General features: G+C 68.9%; 1 protein-coding gene across 4 annotated transcripts in view; it reads right to left on the bottom strand.

Moving 5' to 3' along the window:
- Positions 1-20,026, bottom strand: part of GPSM1 (G protein signaling modulator 1) — a 28,549-nt gene extending 8,523 nt beyond the window's left edge. The window contains exons 1-10 of one of the 4 annotated variants that reach the window (XR_014842724.1): positions 19,820-20,026; positions 13,440-13,661; positions 12,527-12,662; positions 11,670-11,812; positions 10,894-11,017; positions 10,565-10,680; positions 10,075-10,230; positions 9,077-9,185; positions 7,912-8,774; positions 524-594 (exon numbers count right to left, since the gene is read on the bottom strand). Coding sequence is in view for 2 of the 4 variants with exons in the window: in XM_021081153.2 (XP_020936812.1) it covers positions 524-594; positions 7,912-8,035; positions 9,077-9,185; positions 10,075-10,230; positions 10,565-10,680; positions 10,894-11,017; positions 11,670-11,812; positions 12,527-12,662; positions 13,440-13,661; positions 19,820-19,884 (1,266 nt within the window). In the remaining 2 variants the exon portion in view is untranslated. Of the gene's footprint in view, positions 1-523; positions 595-7,911; positions 8,775-9,076; positions 9,186-10,074; positions 10,231-10,564; positions 10,681-10,893; positions 11,018-11,669; positions 11,813-12,526; positions 12,663-13,439; positions 13,662-15,295; positions 16,132-19,819 lie in introns of those variants that run through there. The other 3 variants (XR_014842723.1, XM_021081153.2, XM_085020309.1) reach the window with 3 other exon arrangements.
- Positions 20,027-23,090: the final 3,064 nt, after the last annotated feature.

The raw sequence follows: 23,090 nt of genomic DNA, 5'->3' as shown, positions 1-23,090 counted from the left end.
CCCCCGACAAGTCCGTGGGTGTCCCCAGCTGAACCCAGGCTACACTGGAGAAAGGAGGGGCTCCGAAAGGTCAGGCCACTGCTCCAGGGCCTCTCCAGGCCCAGAGCAGCCCAGGGCCCCCACACCTGTGTGGGGCTCGTGGAGCCCCAGCTGCTCCACCTGAACAAGGCGGCTGCCCTGGAGCAGAATCCAGGCGCACGGCAGGCAGACAGGCGGGGGGCCGGCCAGGACACGGGGTCTGCAACACGTAAGGACCGTGGCTCGTCCCCTGGGGGCCCTGGCTGGCAGCACCCTGAGGTGAGGAGGAAAGGGGGGGCAGCTGGTCCCCCAGGGCCTCCCGGGGGCCGCGGAGAGCATCTGTATCTCGCGGCGGGGACGTGACCCAGACGGGTGCCCAGGTGGACAGCGGCTGCTCAGCAAACACCGCACCAGCCTCGTGAGCCTGTGACCCACGCTCTGCTCCTGAGGATAGGTGGCTACCCGCCGCCCCTCCTGCCCCCGCCGCCCCCACCGCCCCACTCACCCGCTCCAAGGGGAGCCTCAGCAGGTCCCAGGTCTCCGCGCTGAGCCTCTGCGTTCTCTTGGGCCTGGCCCCTGGAAGAGAGCAGACCCCGTCAGCCGGCACTTCCCGCCACACGGCTCACGTCGAGGCAAACTCGCTGTCTGATGCCCCATGAGCCCCTGACTGGACAAGCACTCGGGTGCCAACCTTGCAGGCGCCTGGGTGGGTCTGGCCTCGGGCCCCCCTCCCGCCATGAGGTCCAGTTCCCGAGTCCTGGCCCTGGCTTCCTGCAGCCTCCGCTTGCACCGTTCCCTCTCCTGGGATGACCCCCTGCATCTGTACAACCATGGGCCTCGGAGTCGGCTCAGCTGCCCCCGCACCCCCTCCCCGTCCACAGTGGGTGGCCCAGGAGGCGGGGTGGGCAGAATGGGGCCTTGGGGGCTGCAACCCACCCTGAGAAGCTCGGTGTGCTTGGGTCAGCAGTGCCTGCAGTGCAGGGGAGGCCAGGGAAGCACCTCACGGCGGCTGGCATTCTCGGGTGCCCAGCAAGCTACCGTGGGTGCCATGGTTCACCCCATCCTCACCCCCAGCACCGGGCACCGCTCTGCTCGTGAGGCTGAGCTGCTCTGCGGACGCCTGTGTGGCGCGGGGAGCCGGTCCCGGAGGCCGCCCTGTCCAGGCCCTCGCAGCGCGGCCTGGGTTCCGGGCCCACCCCCGCTGTCTGGGACCCGGTCCTGAGGGAGGGAGCCGGCTCCAGGGGCCCGTCGTTCAGAGCGGCCCAAACCAAACAGCTGCGGCTTCACCAGAACTGGGCAGGCGGCCGAGAGCGGCTGGGGGAGATGGCGTGCACAGCCATGTCCCTGTCCTGGCCTCTGGCTCTGGGGAAAACCACGCCCTGTCCCCCGCTTGCCAGAGAAGTGAGCCGGCTCGACGTGGGGAGGCAGTGATCCTCGGAGGGGCCTCTGCGGCCGCCATCCTTGGAGCCGGGGAGGGGGCGGCCACAGCGGCCCGATCAGGGGGCAGCCGGGCGGCTCCCGGGAGTGCTGAGGGGCCCACGGGTCCAGCCCTGGGCGGTCTGCTGCCCCCGGCCCGGCCCCAGTGGTCCTGCAGGTCTGCCGCTGCCCCTGGCTGGTAGGCTCTGGCCAGGCCCTGAGCCAGAGGGACACGGCCTCGGGGCACGCGGCCCACTCGTGGCTGAGGAGCCAGAGCAGTGACGGGCCAGAGTCCCCGCTGCCCACCCCCAGGAGGAAGGCAGCCAGGGCGGAAACAAGGCCTCAACCCCGAACCAGAGGCTCGAAGCCCCCCGTCCACGGTCCTTACTCACCGCAGCCCACGGAAGCCCGGCTCCGCCTCCCGCCACAGGCCAGCATGGGGGCCCCTCTCTGGGCTGGCCCCCCACAGCCGGGGGCCCCACTCAGCTGCCCGCCTCTGCCCGCTGGGCCCCCGGCCCTGCGCGGCTGCTTCTGCCCGCCTGGCCCTCCACGGAAGGTCCCTGTGGGCTGCAGCCGGACTGGCTCCGGGGCGAGTGCCCTCATGGCCGGTGTGGATGGCGGGAGGCAGGTCCTCCAGGTCGGGCTAAATGGCCCTCTGTCTGGAGAGCACGCCGAGGCAGCCGAACCCGTGCTGCCAACAGCCCCTTGGCTGAGCCCGACCTGCCTGGGGCATCCAGGCTGGCACCGTCGGCTGGCTTCCTGCCCCGCCCACTTGAGGGGTCAGGCCTGGAAACTTCCCTGAGGGCCGCCCCCACCGCCCCCCAGCATGTTTCTGGCCCCACTCCTGAAACCCTGGCAGCTGCTCCTGCAGAGCCCTCAGACCCTGGCCCCCTCACCCTGGCCTTGCCCCATGGCTCCTTCTCCAGGCCGCGGCCACAGGGATGCTCCAAGGCCCTGCTTAGACCCTCCTCTGCTTGACCCTGAGGGGCCCCACTGCTCTGGGGGCGGGGCTCACCAAGGGCCCGTGAGGCCCTCGCTGCAGGCCCTGCCACCCTCCACGCCGCCCCTGCTCTCTGGCCTCACTGGCCTCACTAGAACCCCCGCCGCTCCTCCCTCCGGGACCCCTCCTGCCCCGGGGCCTTTGCACGGGCTGTTCCTCTACAGGCTCTGCTGCGCCTCAACTTCAGCCCAGGGCTCACTGGCTCCTCTTCTGCTCAAATGTTGTTTATCGCTTGAATGTCCATGTCCCCACAGTCTTCGTGGGTGACCCCAAACTCCAATGTGACGCTACAAGAGGCGGGGCCTTGGGAGATCTTGGGGCCGGCTGAGGTCACCAGGGCGAGGCCCTCATGACGGGATCAGTGGCCAAGGCAGAAGCCATCGGAGGGCCCCCTCGCTCTCCTCCCCTCACCCCGTCCTTGAACCAGGAAGAGAACCTCCCAGAACCCCACTGGGCTGGCACCCTGATGTCCAGCCTCCAGAACTGCGGGAGAAGCAGCCACCACTCATGCCGCCGGGCCTGCGGGGTTCCGCTGCACAGCCGGAGCTGCCCGAGACCTCCGCGAGGCCCACCCGCTGCGTGTTTACTGCCGCCCCTGCCCCCCCCCCGCCAGCCTCCCCAGAGATGCTCTCTCCCAAAGCACCTGTAACGTGTGCAATGTGTTTTGTTTTCCTTCAAAGGGCTGCAGGTTTGGCACACGGAGCTTCCCAGGTTAGGAGTTAAACTGGAGCTGCAGCTGCCAGCCTACGCCACAGCCACAGCCACGCCAGATCAGAGCTGTGTTTATGACCTACACCGCAGCTCCTGGCAGATCCTGCTTCTGCCCGCCTGGCCCTCCACGGAAGGTCCCTGTGGGCTGCAGCCGGACTGGCTCCGGGGCGAGTGCCCTCATGGCCGGTGTGGATGGCGGGAGGCAGGTCCTCCAGGTCGGGCTAAATGGCCCTCTGTCTGGAGAGCACGCCGAGGCAGCCGAACCCGTGCTGCCAACAGCCCCTTGGCTGAGCCCGACCTGCCTGGGGCATCCAGGCTGGCACCGTCGGCTGGCTTCCTGCCCCGCCCACTTGAGGGGTCAGGCCTGGAAACTTCCCTGAGGGCCGCCCCCACCGCCCCCCAGCATGTTTCTGGCCCCACTCCTGAAACCCTGGCAGCTGCTCCTGCAGAGCCCTCAGACCCTGGCCCCCTCACCCTGGCCTTGCCCCATGGCTCCTTCTCCAGGCCGCGGCCACAGGGATGCTCCAAGGCCCTGCTTAGACCCTCCTCTGCTTGACCCTGAGGGGCCCCACTGCTCTGGGGGCGGGGCTCACCAAGGGCCCGTGAGGCCCTCGCTGCAGGCCCTGCCACCCTCCACGCCGCCCCTGCTCTCTGGCCTCACTGGCCTCACTAGAACCCCCGCCGCTCCTCCCTCCGGGACCCCTCCTGCCCCGGGGCCTTTGCACGGGCTGTTCCTCTACAGGCTCTGCTGCGCCTCAACTTCAGCCCAGGGCTCACTGGCTCCTCTTCTGCTCAAATGTTGTTTATCGCTTGAATGTCCATGTCCCCACAGTCTTCGTGGGTGACCCCAAACTCCAATGTGACGCTACAAGAGGCGGGGCCTTGGGAGATCTTGGGGCCGGCTGAGGTCACCAGGGCGAGGCCCTCATGACGGGATCAGTGGCCAAGGCAGAAGCCATCGGAGGGCCCCCTCGCTCTCCTCCCCTCACCCCGTCCTTGAACCAGGAAGAGAACCTCCCAGAACCCCACTGGGCTGGCACCCTGATGTCCAGCCTCCAGAACTGCGGGAGAAGCAGCCACCACTCATGCCGCCGGGCCTGCGGGGTTCCGCTGCACAGCCGGAGCTGCCCGAGACCTCCGCGAGGCCCACCCGCTGCGTGTTTACTGCCGCCCCTGCCCCCCCCCCGCCAGCCTCCCCAGAGATGCTCTCTCCCAAAGCACCTGTAACGTGTGCAATGTGTTTTGTTTTCCTTCAAAGGGCTGCAGGTTTGGCACACGGAGCTTCCCAGGTTAGGAGTTAAACTGGAGCTGCAGCTGCCAGCCTACGCCACAGCCACAGCCACGCCAGATCAGAGCTGTGTTTATGACCTACACCGCAGCTCCTGGCAGATCCTTAACCCACTGAGTGAGGCCAGGGGTCGAACCCGTGTCCTCATGGATCCTAGTTGGGTTTGTTTCTACTGAGCCACAACGGGACCTCCCATGGTTTGTTTTCTGCAGTGACCGTTTACCAACCAAAGCCCCAGAGCTTGGACAGGGCTGTGCACGTAGTAGGTCCTTTATGGATGGCAGAAGGACTAGCACCTAGTGAGCACCTACTGTGTGGGGCCTGTGTGCAACTCCACGCACAGTGCCTGCTGGGCCATCCCCTGCATAGGTCCACCCCCCAGGACTGTGGACACTGGGGATAAAGAAAGGGGACCAACGGGCCGAGGCCACAGAGCCTGGCGGGGGCAGAGCCAGATCCAGGACAAGGGAAGTCAGGCCACAGGCGTGCCTGCTCGAGGCGGGGGTTGTGAGAAGTCAGGCTCCCCTGGGCAGCCCCGGGGGGGGGGGCTGGGGGTGGCCAGAAAAGAGCAGACGTGAGAACAGAGGAGGCCTCGGAGGCCTTGCAGCCCCGAGCTGTCCATCACAGTGCCTGGGCGCGGGTGGGCTGCAGACACCTGCTGTTCGCAGACAGGCAGTGACGTGTCTGCATCTTGGCCTTGCCAGGCACTGTCCCTTGTCCCTGCCAGAGAATCTTCTTGGGACACTGGAGCATGGCTTGGTCAAGTCCCTTGGTCAGCCAGCCAGGACACTCGGAGCAGGGGCCAGAGCTTGCAGCCTAAACCGCCACTCAGGTGTGACACCTCGAAGGTCCCAACCTCCTGAGGTGGCTCAGTGTGGTTCCAGGGACCCCTGCTGCCCTGGGCCCAGCACACCCTGTTGGGAGGGACAGCCGGCCCACTGCGGACAGGCAGAGGGACAGTCAGCAGAGGAGCAGGGGGGCAGCCTGCAGGGCTCAGGGCTGATCCCTCTTTTAAGCACTGACCCTGCATCACCAGGGGGCACAGCGGGAGCTCTGTCCTGCATGCCCCACCCCCCAGTGCCTCCCTGGACAGGCAAGGGTGGACACACCAGGCAACCAGGAGGACTGACCCTGGCCCAGGCAGCAGCGGCAGAGGTTTCCCTGCCCACCCAGACCCCCTGCGGGCCTCTTTGCTGGGGTGGTGGCAGGGAGGGCTCTGAGGTTTTCTCTCTCTCTCTCTCTCTCACACACACACACACACACACACACACACACACACGGTCAGGCCGGTTCTGGGGCCTCCAGCCGCATAAAGTCGCACCCACGGCAATGGAGGTTCCCAGGCCAGGGGTCAAAGCGGAGCTATACATGCCAGCCTGCACCACAGCCCCATCAACATGGGGTCAGAACCATGTCTGCATCCTACACCACAGCTCATGGCAACACTGGATCCTTAACCCACTGAGAGGCTGGGATCGAACCCGCATTCTCATGGATACTAATCAGATTCATTACCACGAGACACAACGGAAACTCCCAAGCCCCCTTGTTTCTTCAAGACAGGCCCCTAAGGCCTGGCCTCCAGCCGGCCAGCCCTTCACAGGCCGCGGCCTCCAAAGGCCAGAGCCACGAGCTCCCTCCTGTCCCGTCCTCTCCCAGGGGCTCCTCCGGGGGCTGGTTGAGGCCCCTCCCAGGGGCGCAGCCCCTCCTCCGCACCGCAGGCTCTGGACATGCAACTGCCCACCCTCACCCCCCGAAGACGGCCCCCGGCCAGCCCGCCGTCCCCGCACAGCGCACCCTGAGCGGCATGCGCGCGAATGACCGCCGGCCCTGCGCGGAGCTCCCGCCGCAGGCCCTGCCCCCAGGCTCACCAGCAGGGTCTTCTCTGGGGCTGCCCAGGCTCAGACGGCCTGCCTCCCGCAGCGGCACCCGGCCCGGCGCCCAGGGCTGCAGGGGCACAGCCTCTTCCCAGCGTCTGCTGGCGCTGGGCACTGGGGCACCACCGCCCCTGGGAGGAGGCTTCCGGGGGCCGGGCAGGGTCTGGGCACGGGGCAGAGCCGAGGAGCCGGCGTGGGGAGGACAGAAGCTGCCTTGTTCGCGCACAGCCTGGCCGTTAACTTGCCCGCGGCCCCCTCTCCTGGGCTCGGAGCAGGAGGAAAACACCCGTTGAACCGGGGCTGGGCCGCGCCTCCGTGGAGGCCTCTCCAGACGCTGGGCCCAGCCCTGCCCCCACTTGCTGCTGGGGTCCCCGGGCAAGGCCTCCCGGGGCCAGGGCGTCCCGGGGGCTCTGGGCAGAGCTGCCCACCCTGGGAAAACCCCTGCGGAAAGGCAGGTCTCGGCCTGCGTGTGCCGGGCGGGGCAGGGTGCAAAGGGGCCACAGCGCCTCCCAAACGAGGGCAGCCAGGGCCCCAGTGGCCTGGCTTCTTCTCCTCCATCCTCAGCCTCTGAGTGGGGCTGATACGTGCCCCACCTTCCAGGACAGGCCACTGTCACCAACCCTCGAGCACTGAACACACACACACACACAGAACCCTGACACCTGACACCACAGCCCGCAGGCTTCCCAGCCTCACTCTGGGCGGGCCTGGGGGCTTCGGGGGGCTGGGGCAGAGCGCGGTCTGGGAAGCGCAGCTTCGAAGGGCCTGGGACCGACTCCCCGAAAACTCCGGAAGTACGGATTAGGCAACTCCCGCCCAGGGCCTGCCCCACCCCCACCTGCAGCCGCTCAGGGCGAGCCCCCCCCCCGTGCCCCCCCGCTCCCCCTCCCCCTGCATTTATTAACAATATTTGCTCTGCAGGGAACATTCCGTGCCTGTGCCAGTCGCATCCCTGACCTGTACGGGGCGACCGGCAGCCGGTGACTGAGGTCATTCCAACCGGGGCTCAGCGGATGAGCCCCTTGCAGGCGCCCCTCCCTCCTGCCAGCAGCCCCCTCCCACTCCATTCCCCCTGGAAGCCCTCCCCCAGGCTCAGCCCCCAGCCTGGAGAGAGCGCCTCAGCCCCGGGGGCGGAGTGGCCAGGGAGGTCAGTGAGTGTCCCCTCACCCCCCGCTGGACCCCTCGGGCTCTTGGGGACCCGGGCCCTCCCTTCCGCAGAGACAGGACAGGCCCGATGCCCCTTCACCTGTGCTGTGCCCCCACTGCCCGCCTCTGTCCTGCGCCTCCTGACCTCTGGATCCGGTCTGCCCCCAGCACCCTGGCTCCCGCCCGCCCCCGTGATGACCGCGGAGCAGCCGGGGATGGGGCTCAGGTGCTGACACTCCCTAGGAACCGGGCACAGCACCTGAGGGAACCCTTCTCTAACCTGGCAGCTCTGCTGGAACGTGTCCCGTTTGGGGGTAGAGCCCCACTCTCTGCCCCAGCAGGAGCCTGTGCCCGGCCCCGACCCCCACCCCGCAGCCCTCCTGCCACACCCTCGCTCTCCGAGGCCCTGGGGTCTGCGGCTGTGGAGGAACTGGACCCCCAGCCCAGGGACTCACCTTGGGCCTCGTAGCCGGCCAGGTCAGGCTTCTCTGCAGCCGCCGGGCTGGACAGCCGGCCCAGCGCCAGCTGCAGCTGGGCCACGTTCATACGGGCCGTGAGCTCCCCGCTGCGGTCCCCAATCTGCAGCCGGGCAGGTCCGGGTCAGCGGGCAGGTGGGCGGGGAGGCCCCGATGTGACTCCCACGGGACAGTCACCCCCCAGATCTCCAAGGGAACCAGGGCCCACTGCGCTAAAGGGGGAGCCTGGCGGTGTCCCTGGGTGGGTGGCCTCCCGTGTCCCAGAAAGCCCCTCACACCCCAGCCTGGTTGTGTCACGGAGCAGTCCTGGTCCTGGGACCCCTGCTGCCAGGCGGCCACGTGTTTACCCAGGAACAGCCAGAGGAAGGGAGGGACAGGAGGGACCTCTGGGGCCACCGCCCCTACTTGTGCTCGGAGGACAACAGCCTCCCTGACCTGAGCCGCTCTCCCGCTGCCCCCCACCTCCACCTGGGCTCCCGAGGGCCCTGCCCACCACGGACGCGGGACTGTGGGGGGTCTGGGCAGGTGCTGGGGGTGCTGGAGGGAGGTGACGTGGCCCTGATGGGGGCTGCTTCCCAGGGGTGGGGTGGGAGCAGGATGGGGTGAGGTGAGGAGAGGGCCATCCAGGAGCCAGGCAGCCTGGGTTCACCCCTGCCGACACTGCGGTGCCCAGCGGCGGGCTGCTCTGACCGCAGCAGGAGCGTCCCTGTCCATCTTCCCCAGGAAGGGATCCGGTGGAGGGGTCCCCGGGGACGACTCCCAGGGGCGGCCGGGTCCTCGTGCCCCCAGGATGCCTCTGGGGTCAGGCACAGGTGTTTGGTGGCCCAACTGGCCCCGCTCCGCTGGGGACAGAAGCACCCACTGCCCAAGGGCAACACCAAACTCGAGGGGCAGAAAACAGACCCCTGTGCTCCCCCCAAGCCCCGGGCTACCACAGAAGGCAATGGGGGTCGGGCCCCGGGCAGCACGTGGCAACAGCCAGGGAAGGAGGGAGAGGCCGGCCGGCCGGAGAGAGCCCGGAGCACACAGAGGCCCCTGGCCAGCCTGGGGTAGGCTGGCAGCCCCAGCGGTGGTAGGGGAGCGGGCAACGCTGGCTGAGGCCAGGGATGGGGGCTGGGGCTGGGGCGGGACAAGGCCGGCTCACCTCCTGGGAGATCTCCAGATGCTTCTTGGCGAAGGTCAGGGCCTGTGCCGGGCTCCCCATGGACACGTAGGCGTTCCCCAGGCTCCAGCACGCCCGGCCCTCGCCCACTCTGCCGGGAAAGTAACCCGGTCCCTGCCTGCTCACAGGTCTGCCCGCCTGCCCCGCGCCCGGCCATCCCAAGCCCCCCACCTCCGGGTGGTCAGGCCCGTCAGGGTGGGGGGGGCGGGGAGGATGGGGGGCGGGGAGGATGGGGGGGCAGGCTTCCTGGCGTGGCCTTGACCGCCCCCTAGTGGCCGGAGAGGCCGACACCCGTGACTCCCGCCACTTGAGCAGCAGTGACCTCATCACCTTGAATGACTTATCTTCCAGTTGAGATAAAAACAGGGTCACGGCCTCCAGCCTCCCAAGCACCCAACTGAGCCCCGCCCCGCACACAGGCCCCATCGACGACCGACTCGAGCTCCAAGACTTCGTCACCGCCCCAGGGAAACATCACAGGCCACCCTGGGCCTCCTGCGAGAGCTTTTCAGAAGCCCCTCCTCTCCACCCCCCAGGAGAGGCCCCCGGCCTGCGGCCACTGCCCGCCGGGACCTGCCCGCGCGGCTGTGTCAGGGGAGCTCAGTCGGGGGGTCTGTCTCTCCGTAAAGACCCATGTTACAGAGACGCGGCGGGGGCGAGGGGCTCAAAGGGGCAGTGGGCGGGGCCTGGGGCACAGCCCCCCGAGCAGCTAGTGCCAAGGGGGCTGTGAGCACCCAGGTCCACCTGGAGGCACCCAGTCCCACCTGGAGGGTGGCACGGCCCACAGATGGAGGGAGGCCGAGCCTGGGCAGGGCCGCCTTGTGCAGGGTTGCCTGGGGGTCCGTGGCAGAGCCGGGCCTCAGACCCTGGCCAGAGTGGCAAGGCTGCTACGATCAGCTTGTGATTGGGCCCAGGGGCCTGGAGGGGCCGTCGGGAGCTGTCCAGCGGGGCCCTGCCACCCTCACGTGCCCCACACGCACCTGTCAGCCAGCTCCTGGGCGATAAGCAGGTGCCTCAGGTGATACTCGGCGGCGCGCTCGTGGTCCTGCAGCAGCGTGTACGTGTTGCCCAGGCTGTAGCAGGCCTGTGCCTCCACCGCCTGGTCCTTGAGCTGCCGTGAGAGCTGCAGCGTCTTCCTTGGGGGGGGGGGCGAGGGCGGGTCGGCTCCCCGGGAAAGAGGAGTCTGGTACTTCCCTGCCCCGAGGCACTGCTCATGTCACCCCCCCACCCCCTCCCAACAGGTAGACGGTGGGCATGGGGGGGGGCACGGGAGAGGGAAGAGGCCCCAGAGCCTCCAGCCCCAGGATCCCATGGGGGTTCTCCAGGCTCTGTCCATCCCTTCCAGGGGGTACAGAACACCCACGTGGCCCCCAGCGAGGCTGGGAGGGCAGACTGGTGTGGGCACGCCCTTGGCCTGGTGTCCAGGTGCCCTGGGGCCCACGGCCCCGGGCTGGGTGCGGGGCTGCCTACTTGTAGTACTCGGCGGCCACGTCGAAGCGCCCCAGGAAGATGTGGGCGTTCCCCAGGTTGCTGTAGGCCCTCCTCTCCGCTGCCTTGTCTCCAAACTCCTTGGCGATGGCCAGGCGCTAAGCAGACACGGGCCCCGATGGTCACGAGCAGCCCGAGCGTGGCATGGATGGCAGGCGCTGCCCCCCTCGCCCCGCGTGGCCAGCCTCATGCTCCTGTGCCTGCAGGGGCAGCCCCAGCACCACGCCCAGAGGAAGCAGGGGAGGCCCCCTGCTGCCCGGGTCCCACCCAGCGCCAGGGCCACCCTGCCACCTGCCCGTCCACCTGCTCACCTCCTTGTGGAAGGCCGTGGCCTCCACGAAGCTGCCCAGCAGGTAGTGGGTGTTGCCGAGGTTGCCGCAGGCCCTGCCCTGGGCTGCCCGATCGCCCAGCTGCTTCACCAGGGACAGGTTCCTCCTGGGGGCAGGTCTGCCTGAGCCCGGTCCCCCCGGCCAGCCCCCACCCAGGCCAGAGGACGCGAAGCAGGCGGCCTCCGCGCAGCCCCTCCCAGCGTCCTGCCCCCAGGAGGGTGGCTCTGCTGTCTGAGCGCCAAGGCCCAGGTCCGGCCCCCTCCCCGCCCCCGCCCCTTCGCAGGCGCTGTCTCCATTCTCTCCTGCACCGGGGGAGGGGGCTTCAGCCCGATGTCCGGGCCATTTTTTCCAGCCAAATGTTTTTTTTTTTAATGGCTGCACCCACAGCCTACGGAAGTTCCCGGGCTAGGGATCGAATCAGAGCTGTAGCTGCCGGCCTACACCACGGCTCACGGCAACGCCGGATCCTTAACCCACTGAACGAGGCCAGAGATCAAACCCACATCCTTGTGGAGGCTGATCGGGTTCATTATTACTGAGCCGCGACGGGAACTCCCAGCCGAATGTTTTAAGAAGCCACACGTGGCTTTGGCTCAGCAGTCCGCTGTGTCTCTCCACCGCGGCGCGAGACCCAGAGGTGGGGAACGCCCAGGCGGGGGGGTCCCACCGGGCAGAGGACAGCCGGGGGTGGGGTGGGGAAGGAGGGCGCTCTGAGCCCAGGCCACCCAGTCCCCGTGCTCATCAAACCCGCCGCTCACTCGTAGAACTCGGAGGCCCGGCGCAGCGTCTCGCGGATGGCGGGCGGCAGGTGCCCGGGGTCCTGCGCGGAGCTCCAGGACAGCTGCTTGCCCTTGGCGTGGTACACGTTGCCCATGTTGTAGAGTGCCCTCGCCTCCCCGACCTGGGGGGACACGGAGGTTGAGGTGGGGGCCGTCTCCAGAGCTACCCCCGAGGAGGCACGGCCCTGCCCTGTGCGCACAGAGCTGGTGTTCCCGCCGCCTGGCCCACCGTCCCTGCTGCTCCTGTGGCCCCGAAAGGAAGGACCTGGGGGTGGCATCCCCAGGTCCAGACACTAAGGTGGGGGTCACGGTCGTGGGGAGGGAGGGACCTGGCCCCACCCCTCTCCGATGCCCAAAGGTCAGGGTTCCGGCGTGGCTTCGCCCCCTCAGACAGTGGCCTGGGGCAAGTTAGTCACCGAACAGCCTCTGGCCAGCTACAGCTTCCTGTCTGCACAGGGGCAGGGATGCTTGTCACAGCTGAGGGTCACGGGGGCGGGGGGTGGATGGAGCAGGGCTGTCAGGGGCCAGCGGAGCCAGAACCACCACTGGGGGACCAACGCTGCCTCTCCAGCCAGGTTTCCTCCCAGAGCCCCACCCGGCCCCAGCAGTGATGGGGGCACTGGTGGATTCAGGGGGTGGTTGGTGGGGGGGGGCGACATGGAAGAGGCGGGGCGGGATTCCCAGCCTGGGGAGCCCCACGGCGTCGGGTGTGAGCTGGCCGTGGCCTCATGTCTGAAGGAGCCTGTCCTCCCATCCTCTTCCTCAGGGTTGTGAGTCGTGTCCCCCGCCCCAGTCTCAGCCCCAGACAAGGCCACAGGTCAGGGCCGCCTGCCCACCTTGTCCCCCTGCTCCTGAGCGATGTCCAGGTGCCGCTGGCAGCAGACGACAGCCTCGTCAAAGCGGCCCAGAACCTTGAGCGTGTTGCCCAGGTTCCCGCTGGCTTTGGCCTCCCCCATGCGGTCACCGATGGTCCTGGAGGCAGGAAGGAGTGAGCGGCTGGGCCGAGGACCGGCTGGGACCCTGAGCCTGGCTAGGAGCCCTGGTGAGGGCGGTGAGGACCCGGGAGGACCAAGCGACTTAAGCCCCCGGGACGGGGCTGGACAGGGTCCCGGGTGGTTGGGGTCCAGCTCAGGACGAGTCCTCTGCTGGGCCGGGTCTGTGAGGGTGGGGGGGGCTGCGAAGCCAGCGTGGAGGCAGGGACAGCTGGGGCCTTGCTGAGGGACTTTAGAATAACCCACCCAGTGAGTACCCGCATGTGCCAGCGGGCCCCACACCGGCTGGGGGCTAAGAACAGGGCTCTCTGGCAGAGGGGAAGGGCCTGTGCCGGAAGCTCCGCCCCCACCTGGGAGGTCTGGGCCTGGGGGGCGGGGAGGGGGGGGGCCAAGGGGGCTGTGGAGTGGGCGGGGCCAGCAAGGAAGAGGTGGGATTCCTGCTGAGAGCAGGGCGGCCCCCAGGGCAGGATGGCTCCACCCAGGTCTGGTGGGGGGCCGCCCTGAGCGCCCCCAGACCAGGGAAAGGCACTGGCTTCTGGGCGGTCACCCCCACCTCACCCCGCCCCCTTCGCACAGTCCCAGAGAGGCACACGCACAAGGCCAGACACACGTGCTCACACAGACACGCACCCTGGGGCATCCCCACGCTCACACGCGTGGACCCACAAACAGGCTCACATGCATCTGAGCTTCAACAAGCCCCTGGAGGAACTTCCCCAGGCCAGGGGTGTCCTCTGGGCGCCCTGCGGGCACTCACCGGGCCAGCAGCAGGTCGTGCTTGTGGTACTCCAGCGCGCGGGCGTACTCCTTCAAGTAGAAGTAGGCGTTGCCCAGCTGGCTGTAGATGGCGCTCAGCGTCTTCAGGTCCTCTGTGCCCACCTGCACGGCGGCCTCGAAGAAGGCCACGCCCGCCTTGAAGTCCCCTGCCTTGCACAGCCGCTCGCCCTCCAGGGCCAGCTCCAGGCACGAGGCCTCCATCCTGCGCAGAGGGAGGACAGGTCACGCTGGGGGCCCCGCGCGCCCCACGACGTCACTCGGACCATCCGAGGCCAGTACCCTGGCCGTGGGCACGAGCGGAAATCTCCAGACAAACGCCCGGAAGCGGTGCTGGGTCTGGTGGTGAGCTCAGCCCCAGGCTGGCAGGCGGATGGCTCACCTGTGCCCCACCTTGCTGCTCGCTCCTCCTCAGGCCGGGGGCTCCCCCCGAGCACCTGGCAAAGGCATAACTCTGTGACTACGGCCAGACCTTCAGCCCACGGTGGCCCAGCTGCAGACACAGCCCCCTTCCCCGAGTCCCAGTGGCCCACCATCCGCTGGAGCGGCCACGGGAGCCTGCGCTGGCCTGGACCCCACTGAGGACCAGGCTCATAGGGTCAGCGAGACAGTCAAGGCCACGCTGGCAGGACCCCAGCCCCCCCCCCCCGTCCCACCTCCCAGAGGGAGCCCCCACCGTCCAGGCTCTCGGAGGTGGGCTGGGGGCCCAGCCCGTTCTCTGGGGGGCAGGGCTGCATCTGAGCGGGTGTTCTGCCCTGGGTGGAGGGGAGGGCACGGCCCCCACCCCTCCCGCACCCTGGAAAACTGAGAGGCGAGAGGCAGCTCTGTGCCGCCCTGGCTGCCCCGTCCCCCTCCTCTCACTCCCACTGCTTTTCTGAAGTCATCGGAGCTCAAGGAAAACTCATGCGAAGAAAAACACTCGCCCCTTCTCTGCCTGTTAGGACTGTGGGGTGACTAGGCGTTTGGGGGGAACCAATGCATCTCCTTAAAAAGTGAAGTTGTCTCTGGCGCCGTTTCTCAAAGGCCCTTTCGCCATAAGCCACCACACCCCCCTCACTCTGCTCCCGCGCCGTCCAGAGAGCAGGGCACTTTCACACCGACAAGCACACGACAAGCACACGAGAAGCGGCTGCGGCAGGGCTGGCGAGGCCCTCGAGGAGCTGAGCCCCCACCCCCACCACCCCCCGCAGGCTCAGTGCTCTCTCTGTGGGGACCCTCCAATGTCAGGGTCACTCCCCCCCGGGGGACGCGGGGCCCGGGCTCAGGACCCCATCATTTCCCCGCCTGCCCCGGCCTCAGGCAGAGCCCTGTGGCCTCTCAGAGCTGGGGGTGAGGGACAAGGCCTTGAGACCAGGACACCCGGCCCCGGGGCCCGCCAGCAGCACGCCCCTTCTGAGCAGCCACCCCGCCGAGAACGAGAACGCTCTGGGAAGGACCAGCCAGGTGCCCCCTAGGCACGCTCGGGCCCCCTGCCTGGGCCCTGCCGGTCCCTGCCCACTGCCGACCACGCGGCCAGCTGTCCTCTGTTCCCGGGACCGCAGAGACGGGCGTGGGGTCTGAAACGCGCGTGATCTGCTGAACGGAGTGACCTCCCCCAACCCACCTCGCGCCCAGAGAAGTGGCGTCAGTGGCCCAGAGAAGGCAAGTGTCTGGCTTGGGAAGGGCCTGGGGCACAACGATGGGGCATCCGATGTCGTCGCCGGCTGGCCCCGGACCGTGGGGAGGCACCGGGCAGGGTGTCCCAGGCTAGAGGCCCCGCCCCCTCCCCGGGCCCAAGGACCTCCAAACTGGAGGCCGGCGCCCGCTCCCCCCACTGGTCACCCCCCGGAGCCCGCGGACCTCTTCCTCTGCAGGTTCCGCATCTTCTGCACGTACAGCCACAGCTCCAGGCCCACGGGCAGCAGCAGCGGGCGCGGCCGGGGGGCGCCGTACACCACCGTGCACACGGCCCTCTCTGCCAAGCTCAGGGCCACGGGCTGGCCCTCGGCGGCGGCGGCGGCCGGCATGGCAGGGCTCTGGGGCTCCCTCCCGGTCAGCCAGCCCTCGCCGCGCGCCGGCTGCTGGTCCTGGGGATGCGCCGGCCTCAGGGTCCCCTGCTTGCCCACCTGAGTGGTGGGCTGAAGGCTCTGGTGGCCTTGGCTGCAGAAGACCCCGGCCCTCGGACAGGTCATCCAGGGCCTCCCAGGGGCGGCGGCGCATCAGGGGATCAAGGGCGGCTCAGAGCCGGGATCAGCAGCGTCAGCAGGGCGGGGAGGGGGAGCCCAGAGGGAAGCCTGTCCTGGCTCCCTTCCCTCTGGGCTGGCGCACAGCAGGGGTGCAGAGGCAGCGTCTGGCTCCCGCTCACCCAGACTCCTTTGCACACCCTTACCCCTCGCTGGCCCCGCGGCCACTTCTGGGCCAGAGCCAGGTCCCACGGGCACCCAGCGGGCCCCGGGGGTAAGCGAAGAAAGAAAGTGCATGTGCCCCTCCCCTGCCGGGCAGAGCCAGAGCCCAGCTGGGATCGGGCCGGTCTGCACTGGGCCCCAGCCGCCCTCCCGGAGGTCCATCCCTCCCGCCCCCAACCCTGTCCTCCCCGACGCCCCCGCAGCCTGGCCTGGCGGCAGCACGTGACACCAGCACACAGGCAACAAGCGCAACAGGTGAGCACAGGTCCAGGTCTGCCTGTCTGTCCCCCCGCCTGGCGCGGCCCATGTCTCAGTGGTGGAAGGGTCCCAGGCCACCCACACCAGGCCCTGTTCGCCTCCCTGCCCGGAGGCCTCGGTCCAACGCTGCTCGTCCACCCCCGACAACGCAGCTGGGGGGGCCAGGTGGGGCCTCGACTGTCCCCTGCTGGCCCAGCCCCTGCCCACAAGCTGAACCCCCAAACTCGGCAACCCCAGGCCCCTCCTCCGCCTCCAGGAGCGGCTACCTGACGCCTGAACTGCAGGCTGCTCTCTCCCCTCTGAGCCCCTAGCCCAGTAAGAAAGGTTCTGGAGCCTCTGTCCCTCCACACCAGCTCTGCAGGCTTTTGGGCATTTGCCGTCACCAGGCAAGGTGCCACCACGTCCGCTGGGGACATGCACTGGGGCTACCACAACCTTAGGCCACCTGCTTCGGTATCCGTCTGCCGAGCCAGCCTTCCTACCCACAGCCTGCAAGACTGCTGGGCCTCCAAAAGGCCTGTCCCCACAAGGGCCACCGAGAGCCCTACTGTCAGGGCACAAGACCGCCTCCCAGGGCTCTGGGCCAGACGGGCCAGGACTCCTGGGGCCTCGGGGCTCTGGTCTGCGCTCTCCCATCTGGGATTTGCCACATGGGCTGAACAGCTGCTTAACTGCTGGTCCGCAGTCCTTCGCCCCCTGAAGCCCACGCCTCGGGGCAGCCTGCCGGCAGCCAGGCCACTTCCACCCGCTAGGCCCACGACCGCCCAGCGCCTCTCTCCTTGAAAGCGGCTGACCGGGGTCAGCTTTCCCCGAAGCCAGACCGCAGTGGCCAGGAGGCAGGGCACTTTCTGCCAGGCTCCCACCACCTGCCCACTGGCTTGCCAGTTAATGAAGTGGTTATTGACCGCCCAGTGGCTGGCGGTACTGCTTGGGCCACCGTGTCACTCCCATACCTCCCGCCCGTCCTTGGCACCTGAGATGCATCCAGAGAGCAGCCACCATCCTGCCCTGCTCTCTGCCCTCTGCCCCCACGGGCCCTGTGCACCTGCCGTCTGCCTGATGGCTGGCACGACACCCTCCGGTGCCCACCACCAAGGATGGTCTCCCAGCCAGGCCCCAGCTCCCACCACCAAGGCTCACGGGGCCTGTGTCTCCGCCAGCCTTCCTCTTGGCTAAACGCAGCTGTCCCATCCAGGGCTGTCCACTACCTGTCCCACCACCCCCAGTGAAGCCTCCCTGACTCCCCTTCTGTCAGGGGCGTGGAATCTAGGCACAGCCTGGGACAGGCAGCAATGGACAGCAGGAAGCGCTGAAGAGGCGGAGCACAGGTCACCCAGCTTCAGAGGGCGCCTTAGGGCCATGCTTCTAGGGAGCCCTGGGGCGAGGCCATGTGGCAGAGCCACGCGGCCTGGGATTCTCCTGTCTGGGTGCCTGCTGCCTGGGGGCTCCTCCAACAAGTCACCCCAGGGGAGGGGTTGCTCTGCCGCCCCCCCCCCCCCCGCTGTTCCCCTCCCAGCCCTGGGCAGGAGCGCTTGGCTGCTGGCTTTCAGGGACCAGGCGCCACAGGACGATGGCCGGTGGCTCCCCCACGTTGGTTGGGGGGGTTCCTGGACACCTGCCCATCCCCTCCCAGACCCCGTAAGACCCCACCCCCTTGTGCCTCCCCAACCAGTCCCCTCCTCGGGGCCACATGCGGGGACAGAGTGGGCTCATGGACACACCCACACTCAGACCCTCCTCAGCACCTGTTCTCGGCCCAGTCCTGTCCAGGACCTGAACCCACCTCCCCAGACAGAAATGTGAGCACGGGAGGGGGGGGGCCCAGGTTGGGGGGCAAGGCAGAAGAGACCTGGCCTGGCTCCAGGGAGCCCCCACACTGGGGCTCTCCCCAAACAGCCACCCGTGCGGTGCCCGTATGCTGGGCATCCATGTACCAGGCCGCCTGTACCCCGCACTCCCACAGGTGGGCCTCCCCGGACACACAGCCTAGCGGGGCAGGCAACCTTCTGACGGCTTCCCGGCAGCCTCTGAAAACCAGCTCTGACCAGGATCTGCCCTGCCCACACCCAGCCACGGCTACCTGCTTGGGTCCAAGCTCGCCACGGGCCTCCTGACGGGCCCTGGAGGAAGGTGAGTGGCCTGCTCCCCAAATCTCTGTAGGCGTGTCCTTTTGGGCTTAACTCAGGGCTCAGTTTGCGAGGTTCCAGACCTCTGGGCCTCTCCCAGCGTTTGCTCAGAGCTCTGTCACTGCCCAGGAACAGCCCCCCAGGCCAGGGTCCTGTCTGGAGTGCGCCTGCTGGACCCTGGCACCAGCCCACACCCCAGGTGCCCAGCTCAGCTTGTGGAGTGCCTGACAAGACCCCAGGCTCGGCTGTGCAGCGTCTCCCAGGGCCCTGGAGCCCCCTCCACCCGCAACCCCCCCAAACACAGGGCCGGTGGCTCCCAGATCAACTGCGGCTCTTCCCAAACACCCCCTCTCCACCAGAGAGATGCCCCTGGAGCCTTCGCTGTCCCCACGGCTCTCCATTCCCACGAGGGGGCCCGTGGAGGGGGTCCCTAGGACAGGCCTCCAGCGCCAGCTGCCAACAAACCCACCCGCAGGCCCCTCCCCCTGCATGAGGCCCAGGAGCCAGGCGGGGGCTCAGCGCTCCGGCCCACACAATGGGGCTGTGTCTCTGGCCGCAGCACAGACCAGACCAAAGTGGGAGGGGCCACCAGGGCCTGGTTGTGCACCCGGGGGAGAAGGGGGACGTCCGCTGCGGCTGGACTGCTGGTGGGGGCTGGAGCATCCTTGCAGGCCAGGCCAGGCCCCTGGGAGGCTCATCAGCTCCCAGGCCTTAAGAAGGCAGCGAGGAGCTGGGGAGATCAGGCCCTCCAGGTCGGAGTCAGGCCTGCCTCTGGGAGCTGCAGCCAGGAAACGGCCCCTGCGCGGCACTGGCGCCTGCCCCCCTCTGCTGGACACCTGTCCCGGAGGACAGGCCCTCGGAGAGGCTGTGCCCGCCTCAAGGCATCACCTCCTGGAACGCCCTCAACCCGCCTGGACTCACCAAGTAGGCACGCGGCCCTGGTCAGGGCCGCCCTGTCACCCCTGATGGGCGTGGGGCACAGAGCCCAGACCGCTGGCATCACCCATGAACCTGCCCGGGCCAGGTGGTTTTTCAGGCAGGCACACACCCACCTGGCCACTGCAGCCCCCACCCACCACAATCCGCTGGGGCTGGTGGGGGGCAGGGGGCAGGGGGCAGGGGGCAGGGCCCCACCCATGACAGCCTGCTTTCCTCAGCCACGCTGTCTCCCCAGGACTCGGGCCCTGGCACTGTGGAGGTGGTGCCAGGCTTGGAAGGGAAGCTCCTGGCAGCCCCCACCGCACACCTGCAGTGCCAGGGGTCCCGCAGCCAGGAGAGGGGGGCTGGAGGAGCTGTCCGTCTCCCAACCCCTGTCCTGGGCACTGGGGCGGGGGGGGGGGGGGGGAGGACGGGGGGGGGTTCTGCGGGCAGCAGCCCACCCCAGCCGCCCATTCGGCCCACCCACCCCCGGCGGCGTGGGCACCCCCACCCCCCACCGGCCCCGCTGGGAGGGGCGTCCGCGCCACGTTGCGCCCGCCGCCGCCGCCGCCGCCTTCGCCTTTGTTCCGAGCCGGTCGCTCCGGCTCCCGCCCCCCGCGGCCCCGGCGGCCCGGTCCCTGCGCGTCCTCGCGCGTCCCCGCCGCCTGCCCACCCACCTGGAGTAGAGGCGCCGGGCCGGGCCGGGCAGCTCGTCGGCGGCAGGCGGGGCGGGGCCGGCCATGGGGCTGGGGGCGCCGGGGGCCGCGGGCCGCGCACCCCACGCTCGCGCCGCCCTGCGTCGGTCCGCGGGCCGGTCCGCGGGCCGCTGTCCAGCGCCCGCGGGTCGTCCGTCCGTCCGCGCGGGCGGGAGGCGCCGAGGAAGTGATGTGCGCGGCGCCGCCCCTCCCGCCGTGGCCGTGATGTCACCGCCGCCCGCGGGGGAGGGGGCGCGGACCGAGCCGCAGGCCCCGCCTCCACCCGGTGGGGGGAGGGGAGAAAGCGCCCCCCCGGGGGGGGCGACGGCCCGCGGGGGGGCGGAGCCTTCGAGCGTTGGGCGGGCCCCGGGGGGGGGGGGTGAGTGCGGGGGCGGGGCCTGGCGTTGGCGTCGCTTCTGGGGACTTAGGGGCCTGTGATGGCCTGGGGCGTCTGTGTCGCCTTCCCAAAGCCTGTCTTCCATCGCGTGGGGGGGGCGTGGGGGGCTTCCCTGGCTTTGTTGGGCATGGCACCCCTCCCCCCGGGCGGTCCTCTGCCTCTCCTCCTGTCCAGCCCCTTCTCTCCACTGGCACTGGGGGGCAGGCCTCCCGGTGCCCCTCTCCCTACTTGGGAGCACCTGTCCCCGCCGGAGTTGGTGGGTGTGGGAGAATGGAGGAGCGTCCACCAGCCGGCGGCCTGGCCCCAGAAGCTGTGGACCGGTCAGCTCCCCTACCCATTTCTCACCTGCGAGGACTTGGGTCCCCATCCCCGCCTGGTCTTTTAGCTGAGAGATGGGGGGTCGGGACCTTGGAAGGGCACAGGGAGAGAGTGGCCGGGCTGTGCCCTCCCCCCGACCGGCATGCCACCTCCTCCTCTGTGGGTTCCTGGGCGCAGGTGGTGGCCCTGTGCTGTGGCTCTCCCCCCCCACCCCCCGGGCTCAGCTCCCCGCTGCTCGAGGGGCTCCCCGGGGTCTGTCTGCTCCCTTCTCCAGCTCCACCCTCCCGGTGCAGCCAGGAAAGTCCAAATCCTGGGAAAAGTCGCTGGGCTTAAGTGGGACAGGGCTGAGTCTGGGAGCTGGAAGTGGGCTGCTTTCCCCAGGAGTGTCCTAGGCGCTTCCCAGAGAACTGCCTGAGGGACAGGACAGTGCCACAGCCACCCCAGCCGGACCCTCGGCAAAGGGCAGCCCGCAGGACGCTGGCTTCAAGCAGAGGCGAAGGCAATGAAAATAAACATGAGATAAAAAGGGCTTTTGGCCCCGAGCTGGTTTGTTTTTCCTGCAGAAGAGGCAGCGGGGATGAGAACCATCTGTGCCCAGAGCATGGCGGCCAGTGGCTCGGCCCACGCACCCTCCCCCGGTGACCACAGGAGCTGGGCAAGCCTTGCTCTCGGCCTTGGCCACGGCGACCAGCAGGCTCCTGCGGGGTGGGTGGTACAGCAGGCAGGGGTGCCACCCCCTTCACTGCAGCCCCAGGCCTGCCTCCTCCTGTCACCCCTGAGCTGGCTTCAACATCAGGGCAGAGGCTACTGTGGGCCCCGCTGATGCCAGGCTTAAGCTCAGTGTCCTCAGGAGCCCCCCGACCCTGCACCTCCTACAGCTGCCCGGGTCTGCAGTCTGGTGCCTCGTGCCAAGGCCAGCCGCTCTAGGGGTGCTGCGATGTGAGTGGCAGAGGGAAGGAGAGATTCCTGGCCCCAGAGTGGTCACTGCGGGGACAGCATCTTCCCCTTTCCTTCCTTGGAGCAAGGAGACGGGAAAGCTGGGTCCCAGGGCTGGCAGGGGCTCCGTTTTCAACCAGAGCTTCGCGGGGAGCTCGAACCCTCCTGGAGGCGCTGTGCAGTGAGTTGGCCAAGGGCTCAGGCTCTGAGTTAGGCCTTCCCACCGCCACCCGCTGTGTGCCTGGCGCAGGTCGCCTTCCCCACCTGAGCCTCCGTTCTGCCACCTGTCAGCAGGGATCAGCAGCTCCATCCGGCAGGAGTTGGGAGGGATCGCGGGACCCGGATAGGAGTGGTCCCTGTGCCTGCCTCACAGTAAGAGCTCGGGGAATGCCAGCTGTTGGGACTGTGCCGCCTGGCCCCACCTGGCCCTTCCAGGCCATCCTGGCCACACCAGGGGACCCACGGAGGAGGGGAGAATCCGGACAGGCACCAGCTGACAGGCCCAGCACGCCCGGCTCACAGGGCCACCCAACAGGGAGACTCGGCTCCGCAGAGAACACGGGCTGCTCAGTGACAGGTCTTGGGGGGGGCGGTCCTGGGGCACCAACCCTCCATCCCCCCCGGCCCCTGCAGGTGCTGGACCCATGCCCTCCGCTCGCCCTCCCCACTGCTCCGCCCTCCCTCCCTCTGCCTCTGCGCACCTGCACATCCCGTCACACACATCCCCCCTGCGGCGCGTGCTTCGTGCAGCAGCAGCCCAGGCAGAGCGGTTCCGCTCCCGCGGGAGGCCGTGAGCACGCCCCCTCCATCCACCCCTGACAAGCCTCATTCCCAGAGGAGCAGCGGGGAAGAAAAACAATTCCCATCCGGATGCCTCCTTCTAGCCCCAGTTGATGGGGAGCAGGGAGGGGACGCAGCGGACCCGAATAGCGATGCCAGACCTGGTCCCGAGAGGCACCACCTCCCACGACCCGGCCCGCTGCCCTCAGAGTCTAAGGGCGCGGCGTCAGCACACCCAGGGCCCTGCCCTTGGCGGGCATCAGTGTGCCAGCTCCACCTGAGGGCACCTGCCACCGTCACTCAGCTCTCCCTCCCTGGCATCCTGCCCCATCAGCGTGCGCCTCGCTCTGATGATCAGACAGAGCGGTGGTGCCTCTCCTCGGGGAGCAGAGGCCAAGCCCCAATTCCTGAGTTACCCCTCCTGGTCCCGTCCCCTGGACAGGCTGCGAGCAGGGACAGTGGACGGTCCGGGGTTCTTGCTGAGCCCTTGGGGGTGGAGAGGCCTGGGCTCTTGGGGAGGTGGTCGCTCAAGGCCAAGGTGGGCCCTTGAGGAGGTCCAGGCTGGGGAGGGCTGAGGAGCGGGGATTAGGCAGGACGTGCGACTTCTGAGACCCGCCCAGGGTTTGCCCAGGAGGCCGAGGCAGGTGGGGTTGTTCGTGGCCAGTGCGGCACCTCCCGGCCCATGGCCTTCCTCCCGCTCCCCCTCCCCAGCCCCTTCCCCAGCAAGGCTCCTCCTGCAGGGCCCGGGATGGGCTTGGGAGCACCACCAACCGCGTGCCACCAGCAGAGGTGCCAACCTGGGACCCGAGGGAAGAGGGGGCA

Source organism: Sus scrofa, chromosome 1 (assembly GCF_054392235.1).
Source record: "Sus scrofa isolate SSC_HxYL_T2T_F1_AM1 chromosome 1, Sscrofa_HxYL_maternal_Yorkshire_Landrace_v2.0, whole genome shotgun sequence".
Taxonomy (NCBI): domain Eukaryota; kingdom Metazoa; phylum Chordata; class Mammalia; order Artiodactyla; family Suidae; genus Sus; species Sus scrofa.
The sequence above is the reverse complement of the archived record's forward strand: the minus strand, read 5'-3'. Positions and strand labels throughout refer to the sequence as shown.